The following is a 10,000-nucleotide window of genomic DNA, read 5'->3' as shown; positions in this document are numbered from 1 at the left end:
ACATTGCTTATGAATATTTTAATGAATATAAATTAAACAGAGAAATGCATTTTTGATTTGAATAATCATATAACAATTAAATTGTCCCCTATACCTTAACATTCTGGATGCTTCTCAAGAAACTATGACACATGTATTACTACTACGTATTACCTTAATCTTTTTTGATGACCTGAAAATTCTTAGTTTTGAATAAGTTTGTGAATCTTTTTTCTTTATTCCTTTTAATTTCATAAATTATCCTGCATAATTTTCTTTCCTTTTAAATGAAGCCTTCCACATATATTGTCCAGCTACATTAACGTGTGTATATATATTTCTAAATAATCCTATTGCAGTGTTCGGAGCCATGTGACCGAGGAACAGCGTATCGTAACATCACCTGCATTGATTCGGGAATGAACATAGGTCATTATGAGAGCACTGTGGTGCCATCTGAGTATTGCTTTCGCCAAGGGCTTAGTAAGCCTAGAGACAGGAGAGGATGCAATAAGCACCCTTGTCAGTTTCGATGGGCTACCAGCGAGTGGTCCGAGGTATAACAAATAACAGTAAAGAATTTTTACTTCAGAAAATAATTTAATTGCATTTTCTACGTAGTTGTTCGTCGTCAAACCTTGAGATCACTCAAAAAATTGGACATTCTATTAATTATCTGAAATTTTTCAATCTTGAGTTTTTCTTTAAAGCCAAATATATTAGATATAATTGTTTTTATTACTTTCTGTTTCCAAGATTGACGTAATTTAGTGAACTCAAGGAGAGAGTTTTACAAAAATAGTCTTTATACTGGGATGGGCTTTGAATTTCTTGATAAATAGCTGACTATTTTGCTTTCGTAGACATTCACGTAGTTGTCTCAGCCTACAGTTGGGTCATAGTGCATCCGATATGACTTTTCTTGATCTACACCTGTTCATTGTTGCATAACAATTTCACTGTGTTGTACTGAAGTGCACTTCATTGCATACAGTAGTTTGTACTGTTTCTTTCCTAAAGATTATAGTGAAAATCGTATTTATTTATAATTAGTGTTTTCCCTATATATCTTAGTGTACAGTGTGGGAGAAGTCGGAATATGGACACTGTACTTATTGCTACATTGTGGTTGCTCTTTTACACATTTTATCTTCAGTCAGCTGGAAATTGAAAAAAAATTACAAAACATGGAAGGCACTAAAAACCCCAATTAAGTTCCATTTTGTGTAAAATGTAAAACCACTCATTTATCTTTCCTTTCTTTCAATTAAGCCTTTACCCACCAACTACTGAACTCATAATGAAGTCTCTAAATTACCCACCAACTTCTAAACCCGTATTTAAGTCTCTATATTATTCACCAGCTACTGAACTCTTTTAGAACCTATTTCCTTATAAATTTAAAGCTAAGAAAATAAGCATGGCTATATTAAGCCATAAATAATGTATATGAAATAAACATGCCTTTGAACACTACTGTATATTAAGAAACATGATAGATTAATACTGCTTTGACATCTAAACCAAAATAAACCAAAACAATTTGCTGCATTGCTTATTTATTATAGCACTAGCTTACTCATAATCTAGGCATCTCACATCACTTTCACCCACAATTTGTGTTATTAAATTTTTGAAATAAGTCTTTGTGAATGTTGATAAATTCATCAGAAAAAATTTATAACTTCAGACTTTCAGTGTCATTATGTTGTTACTGAGCTTAGTAAAGCTACATTGACTTGGTATGGTTACATATATATTATATGTTCCCATGAAACTGAAGATATGATTCCGTGAAGGTTTCATTTTTTTATTAAGATCAAAGGGGAAATGTGTAATACACAAAAGCCATATTTAGCATACAAGAGAAATATTGGCAAATAGTAACTAAAGGAAAATACATTAAATTGTGGTAACAGAAATTTTTGTGGGGTGCTGCCTAACGAAATTGTTTAGACGTGATACATCACCTTACTTCACTGTCCTAACCCCTGGTAAGCCATCAATTGCAATATATAATTAAAAAATATATAACTGACAAACATGCTTTTTAGTAGCTTTTAATTATTTTTATTAACCAGGTGTTTCATTATAGGATGCGTTTACTTGTGATAAAATATCTATGAATTTGATTAAATGAATTACTGTACTTTATTAGACTAAGCCTTGCCTTTATTCCATTTTGCTTTTTTAATTTTTAATTTTGCACAGATTGTTTAAAAAGGATAATTAAACCCCCCAAGCATCTCCAAATGTTTAATAGAAGTGTTTTAATCCCGCTTCATGTCGAGCAATGATTGTCATCTTGTTTCCACCAGTCCATTTATAGCCTAAGGTTACGTTTGTGAAACCATAATCTCACGCTGCTTATTTTTCTTTTCTCTCTTTCTCTCTCACCTTGACCACCTGGTTGATATGGCTACACTACATCATCATCATCCTTGAAAACCCCATGACCTTGACTTGGGTGTTCTTCCTTATGAACATCATTCATGGAAATTCCCTCATAAAATGTCACAATGCACCAATAGTGCTCTAGCGTATGTGGGCCTGGAGTGGAGACTCGAAATGTCACCTGCCATGCTGTCAATTCCCACAACTGGGTTGATCCAGAACCAGTAAGCAGAGGATGCCGAGAAAGCAAGAGACCACGAGATACACGAAAGTGTAGCCTTGGGAGTTGTTCCTCAGGTTACTCCTGGAAGGTCAAGCCATGGAAAAAGGTAAGAACATCAACCATTTATTGTCTTGGTTTTGTAATGCTAATGGTCAATAATGCTTTAGAATTATTCTCAGATGTTAAGGGAAAAGATATTAATATTCAGGATGCTGAAGATAAAACTTCAGTGGTGCACAGAGCAGTAAACACCCGATTCGCAGTCTCACAATTCGCGGTCTCACGATTCGCGGTCTCACCTATTTGCGGATTTCTCTATGGAACATAAATACAAATTATTCGCTGAAAATTCGCCCATTCATGGTATTTTTAACTGAGAAATATTCACTTATTACTGTATTTTCATCTCATTTTCATGACTAAATGCACTTTTTGTGATAAAATTAAAATACTCAGGTAGTGCTCGAGTTACGATAATTCGCCTTAAAATAATTCGATTTCTCAGTGGGGTAAGCAATTAACACTGGTACGACAATATTTATAAAATATTTTAAAATTTCGCACAGGCACAGGCAGCAGCGTACAATCAGGCAGCAAGAGAGACCAAATTACAATAGACCAGCTTCTTTTCCTCCAACTCTTTATCCCATCTTCTAGTTTAAAAAAATAAAAGAGAATGATAAAAGTATTGTGAGTAACATTATATTCTTGCAAAAATGCGTACAGCCATAGACAGCCGGTGGAGAAACTGTTTTGCTTATCACCGAATTGGATAATAACAGCCGTTTTGCTTGTATTTCAACCATTGTACAGTAATACACAATTACCGTAGTTATAATACAAATGGGTTAAGTACAATAAGACTGATATATTTTTACATTATACCCTTATCGGTATGGATAAAAGATCGGCAAGGAAATATACTGCTAAATTTAAGCTGCAAGTTGTAGCTGAAGCTGAGAACACAATGTCTGAGAAAACAATGTTCAAGCTGCTAATGACTATAAATTATCGTGCATCGGCAACATGGATGAAACATAAATGTAATTAAAATTGGAGAGAAAGTATTTTAATCAAAACTACTGGGCATGAAAGAACACACTGCTGCTATTTTTACGCCAATAACCGATAAATACGTAAAGCTCGTATTATGATGAAACCCCAATAAACGATAAATACGTAAAGCTCGTATTATGATAAATACGTAAAGCTCGTATTATGATAAATACGTAAAGCTCGTATTATGATGAAACCAAGTGAAAATAGCAAACGGAATCTTGATTTTTTTTAACACAAAACACAACGAGACGTATTTAAATTATATTTCGACTTAAAAACATATAACGAAAAATAACCTTGCCCCATATAAATAAAGTATCTAGAGATTCATTTACGCTAACTAGAAGCAAGAAAAGCGCTCTGAAAGGAGTTAAATAAAGCGAAACAAACTTATCATGTAATCGATTTCCAAACCAAAACATTGATTGCTATGACCGCAATTTATAATACAAAAGCAATATAAGAATATATACAATATTGTTGGATACAGTGAATTAAGGCATAACATTTTAAAACATCCATGGAAAAGATGCATGTTCGTTATGTTGATGTTTGTGTAATACGATATGTGAATACAGACTACAGTATAATGTAGGCTAAGCTACTGTATATGTACTGTATACAATATACCATAGTGTAAGGTAAACTAATTCTTGTTTGTTATTCAATTTCTCTTTGTACTGAATTATCATAAGTCACTGCATGAACCTTCAGAATTAGCTGATATTAATTATCATACCGTGTATGTATAGAGTATACTTTATAGTGTAGGGTAGGCTACCATATATGTATACATGGTACTGAATACCATAGTGTAGGCAAGGCTATATTCGAGATACGTTTTTTCCAACAAAGGATGGTTTTTTTTTCCAACAAACGATGGGCTTTTTGGAACCTAACCCCATCGTAAGTAGGATAATTCCTTTATAAGCATTTTTAGTTTTTTTTTGTGTGTTTGAACTATCAAAATAGGCAGTTCTAAGTGTTTTCAGAAGGGTTCTAAGTATTCGCGGGTTTTAGCTATTCGCAGGGGGATGTTTACGAGGTGCGAAAGAAACGAGCAGGATAAGGTTACTGCTGATTTATTGATTGTTGTTGTATTGTATTAAGCCAACTCTTGTGTTGGCACGGGCCTTTCCCTTGTTTGGCCCGTAGGTGATCTGAAAATTTCAGAAGGTCATTTGTTATAGGAAATGTGAAAGAGATTTAGTAGTAGAGACAGTTGTGGATGGAGGAAGGATGATGGTTGTAGTGGGAGGGGGCCATCATGTCACGGATAGTAGTAGTTTGAAGATGTAAGGCCTTTGAAGGAAAAATAGAGAAACATTGCAGGTGGGGTTGTCCAACCCTTTAAACCCTAGAGTCCCTGCAGAGTATTCTTAGTGGTAGAGTAGTTTAGTTGGAATAAGAAAGAGATGATGTGTATAGGGCCTTACGGTGAGGGGATGGGATGAGTTGAGGAGGATGATGGTGGTAGTTAAAGAGGGCCATCTTGGTTAGTTTGTAGTGGTAGTATGAAAGTACATGTTAAGTGAGTTGGTGGCCAGTGCCACTCTGAACACACTTAACATTACATTACTTAATTCAGCTGGAAAGTAGAAAGTGTGAAGTTTAAGTATTCTCATTGCATTGTTCTATCTTGGTGGCGGTAAGTTTACTAGCAGCTGGGCATGTGTGTCGATGTCCTCGACTATTGCCTTTGCAAGTGTTGCTGCTATTTTAGCTGCGTCTGGTGAGTTTACATCAGCTTGTACTTCGCCTCTGAGCAGTGCTGTCTCTCTGCATTCTAGTAGGTAGTGTAGGAGAGGCTGTTGTGTTTCTTCCTCACAGTGCTCACATGGTCTGACACTGGGGTTAACAATTTCCCAGCAGGCTCTGTATCCTAGCCTTAGTCTGTGAATACATACAGCTAGTTTTCTCGGTGTGTGCCTGTCTATGGGGGGAGGCACTAGGTCGGTTGCCCATTTGTACCATCTGGCAGTCGGGGAGTGATCTGTCCATGCCCGTAGGTCTTCCAGCATGTTTGCTTTCATGAGCGGTTTTATGGCATTTTTGATCTGTTGTAGTGCAGGTTGTATGTGGATCTGCACTCTGTCAATGTACCTTGTGCTCTTGGCTAGTTCATCCGCTTTATCATTGCCTGGAATTCCTATGTGACTCGGTATCCAGTTCATAGTGACTGGTCTTCCTCTTTCGCTGTGCTTGATTTATTGAGGACACAGGCGGTTTATATAGTGGCGGACTGACGTCATGCCGAGGAATACAATGAGAACTAGAGTGACCTGAGGTTAATAACATTTGACAATAAATACAATGAACAAATACACTTTGAGTTACACAATTGGACAAATAACTAAGTTGAATACATTCTGATACCTGAGAAAGAGAAACATATAACATACAAGTTGGTGACAGGTAAATATTTACATTAATCAGATTAAATGATTGGGTATGACTAGATCTGGGTGACCCGTTATCCTAGGAGCGGCGATCCTAGGAGAGGCAAAGAAAACGGGTCGCCACCACAGAAAACCTGCTTATCGGGGACTTTACAAATCCTCCCCCCCCCCAAGAAGTGGGTAACGTCTGATTAATCGGCGTATCTGCTGGGGCGCTGAAGGGTGCTGCGGCTACGTGAAGCGAGCGGGGGGGTTGTGCTGTGCGTGGGAGTGGCTGGCTGCAGGTGTGGGCGGACATTTCTGGGGGCGGCCGCGTCTTCTTTCTGTGGCAACCCGGCTACGGAGACGACTGCTCGGGCAGAAGGGGAAGGTGCGGTGCAGTGACGTCTGTGTCCTTCTCCAGGAGGGTGGGCTTGATGCGGTCAACCGACACCCAGGCGTCCTTTCCATGAAGGGCGAGCTGGAAACCTTGTTATTCCTTTCCATCATGCGGAAGGGCCCCCTATAGGGCCTGGTCAGTGGTGGGCAGACGGCGTCATCCCTGACGAAGACATGAGTGGTGGAGGACAAGCCGGCCAGCGCGAAGGCGACTGATCTGTCAGTGTATGTCTGCTTACAGGGGGTGAACTTGCCGACTATATCGCGAAGCCTCTGGACAGATGGATTGTGGCAGTCCTCTGTGACTAGTTCGCCCGGGACTACGAGAGGCTCGCCGTAGATTTTCTCAGCTGCGGACGGGCTGCTGTTGGCTCTAGGAGCGGTTCTCAGACCGAGGAGGACCCACAAAATTAAGTATACCTTAGTTTTACCAGCAGCTGGTATTTCCAATCCTCAGCGGTGTAGTGGGCCATGAGGGACACCTTTAGGGATTTGTGGAAACGCTTCACCAAGCCCGTTGGCTGCGGGGTTGTAGGTGGTGGTGGTGTGATGAGCTGTCCCCAGCAGGCATGCCAGGGCGGACCACAATTCGGATAGGAAGGCAGGGCCCCTGTCGGTGGTTATGTGGTCTGGGACACCAAACCGGCTGATCCAGCTGGAGAGGAGGGCCTCGGCGCACGCACTGGCGGTGGCTTCCTTTATGGGCGTAGCTTCGGGCCACCTGGTTGAGCGGTCGACAATTGTCAGGAGATATCTGGCCCTGCCTGACGGGGGAAGAGGCCTGACGACGTTGATGTGTATATGGCCGAACCGCCTCCCCGGTTGTGGAAACTCGCCTACTGCAGACTCGGTGTGACACCCAATTTTGCTGGTTTGGCACTGAAGGCAGTGTCTCGCCCAGGTCCTTGCGTCCTTCCGCATTCTGTGCCAGACGAACTTCTCTGTCAGCAGCTTGACCATTGTCCTGCTGGAGGGGTGGGACAGCCCATGGATGACGTCAGATACCTGGTGGCGACGGGAGGTGGGCATCAGGGGGCGAGGCTGGCCGGTGCTGACATTGCAGAGGAGATTTGGACCCTCAGGGTCGAGGGACACGTCCTTCCACTTCAGGGACATGATGCCAGTGCTGTAGGCTGGAGTCTCCAGGTCGGCGGACTGCTCCCGGGCGAGGTCCTCGTAGTTGATCCCAAGCCGCACCGCATTAAGCTCAATTCTGGAGAGGGCGTCTGCTACAGGGTTCTTCCTGCCAGGGAGGTATTTGACTGAGCAGGTGAACTCTGCGATGGCCGCAAGGTGTCACTGCTGCCTGAAAGACCATGCGTCCCCCTGCTTGGTGAAGGTGTGGACCAGTGGCTGGTGGTTCGTGTAGATTGTGAAGGGCGTACCCTCCAGGAGGAACTTGAAGTGCCAGACTGCCCGGTATACTGTGCAGAGTTCCCTGTCAAAGGTGCTGTAGCAGGCCTCCGCAGGGTTGAACTTTTTGCTGAAGAAGGCGATGGGCTGGGGGGCGCCATTGACGATCTGCTCCAGGACGGCTCCGCATGCGACGCCACTGGCGTCCGTCGTCAATTGGAGAGGAGTGCTGGGGTCCTGGTGGGTCAAGGCAGTTGCCTCAGTGAGGGTGGCCTTCGTCAGGGAGAAGGCCTGCTGCTGGCTGGGTCCCCACACTAAGGATTTTGGTTGGCCTTTCAGGATCTCCGTCAGGGGGCCATGGTGTGTGCGATCCCAGTGATGAACCTCCTGTAGTAATTCACCATCCCGAGGAACTCCTGGACGGCCTTGAGGAAGGTGGGGGACAGGGAACCTGGTGACGGCTGTGACCTTTGATGTGAGCGGGCGGACACCATCCGGGGATATCTCGCGGCCTAGGAAGTCCGCTTTCTCGATACCGAAGGTGCACATGTTGAATCTGACAACGAGGCCATTTTCCTGCAGGCACTGCAGGACCGCCCGGATGTGCTGCTGGTGCTCGTTATGGGGCCTGGAAAATATAAGGATATCATCTACGTAGTAGACGCAAAACTTCAGGTCCCCCAGGATGCTGTCCATGAGCCGCTGGAAGGTCACCCCCGCGTTTCTCAGGCCGAAGGTGGAGAAGGCGAAGATGTAGGACCTGAAAGCCATGATGATGGTGGTTTTCATGATATCCTCTGGAGCAACTGGTACCTGAAAGTAAGATTTTAAAAGATCCAGCTTAGAAAATATTTTGTCCCCGTGGAAGGAGGCCATGAGATCCTGCATGTTCTGCAGGGTGTAATGGTCAGGTTCCGTTGTGAGGTTGAGCCGCCTGTAGTCGCCGCAGGGTCTCCAGGAGCCATCCGGTTTCTGCACCATGTGGAGAAGAGAGGCCCACGGACTGGAGGCCTTCTTGCATGTTCCCATCCATTCCATTTCGGCGAAGGCATTCTTGGCCTCATGAAGGCGCCGAGGGGGAAGCCTCCGGAACCTTGCGTGTTTAGGGGGGCCCTACGTCTTTATGTGGTGGTAGATACCATGTTTTGCTGGGGCCCCGGGGACCTGGCAGAGCTCAGGCCTGAGTATGTCGGGGAATTCCTTCAGCAGCTGGGCATACTGGTGGGGGGCGACGAAGCAGATGGTAGGCGCGCTGTGTCCCATTGCCAACAGGAGGGACTGGCAGGAGTCAGTGTCAAGCAGACGCTTGCGACCGATGTCGACTGCCAGCCCGAAGTGGGCAAGGAAATCCGCACCCAGGAGCAGGGTCCTTACGTCTGCAACGACGAAGTTCCAGGAATACCTCCAGCCAAGGATGGAGATATACAGGAGCCTGGTGCCGTAGGAGAGGATGGGGGACCCGTTGGCAGCTGTCAGGAAGGCAGCTGGGTCCGGTGAGCGCTTGCGGTCCTCCCTGGACAACGGAAAGGTTGATCTAACGGCCCTTGTGTCGACCAACATTATCCTGCCGGAGATGGTGTCGCAGACATAGAAGCCTAATGGCTCTGGGCTCCTGGGTTCTTCTGTTGCCAAGGCAGCCTGTTCTGCTGGTCGCCGCCTCCCCCATTTTTTTGGACGGGCGAATGAACACGAGGGTTGGCAGTTCCGGGCATCCTTGCCGTACTGCTTGTGGTAGTAGCAAAGGCCTGGTGGGTTCCACTTGTGGTGATACAGTGGCCGCCTCCTGGTGACGGCGCCTATCTCCTCCTCTGCGCCCTCCTCCTGTTGAATGGAACTGATGGGGTGTGCGGGCGCTGATGCCCGCCTCGCTGCCTTTGCGGAGTCAGTCAGCTGCTGTGCCGTGCGGATCTAGACCTCGAGGGGTATGGTGTAGGGCTCGAGGATCTGAGTGCAGACCTCTGGGAGGAGCTGGCGGAGGAGAATCTCCCGCGACAGGCTTATCTCGGACTGCTTTCCGCTGCTGTCGGTGTCCGGGAGGATGAGGAGGCCCTGCATCACGCCCCATGACTCCATGACGCTCTGTTCCTGCCGTGGGTTGATGATGAGGTCGAGGGCACGGGCGGCCCTCTCGGTGAACAGCAAGGAGCAAGTCTCGATGAGGGATTTTTTTAGGTGGTGGTAGATGAGGGGGCGTGCAGCGGACACCCATGGGACG

The 10,000-nt window shown here is 44.7% G+C and overlaps 1 protein-coding gene across 4 annotated transcripts in view; it reads left to right on the top strand.

Annotated features, from left to right (window-relative positions):
- AdamTS-A (ADAM metallopeptidase with thrombospondin type 1 motif A) overlaps window positions 1-10,000 on the top strand; it is a 712,259-nt gene that overhangs the window by 678,816 nt on the left and 23,443 nt on the right. For 2 of the 4 annotated variants that reach the window (XM_067124503.1, XM_067124501.1), the window contains 2 exons: window positions 339-536; window positions 2,511-2,702. In XM_067124503.1, the coding sequence (XP_066980604.1) occupies window positions 339-536; window positions 2,511-2,702 (390 nt within the window). The remainder of the gene's footprint in view (window positions 1-338; window positions 537-2,510; window positions 2,703-10,000) is intronic. The other 2 variants (XM_067124504.1, XM_067124502.1) reach the window with 1 other exon arrangement.

The sequence above is a fragment of the Macrobrachium rosenbergii genome, chromosome 22 (assembly GCF_040412425.1).
Source record: "Macrobrachium rosenbergii isolate ZJJX-2024 chromosome 22, ASM4041242v1, whole genome shotgun sequence".
Classification (NCBI taxonomy): Eukaryota; Metazoa; Arthropoda; class Malacostraca; order Decapoda; family Palaemonidae; genus Macrobrachium; species Macrobrachium rosenbergii.
Note: the sequence above shows the minus strand (reverse complement) of the source record. Positions and strands in the feature narration are given on the sequence as shown.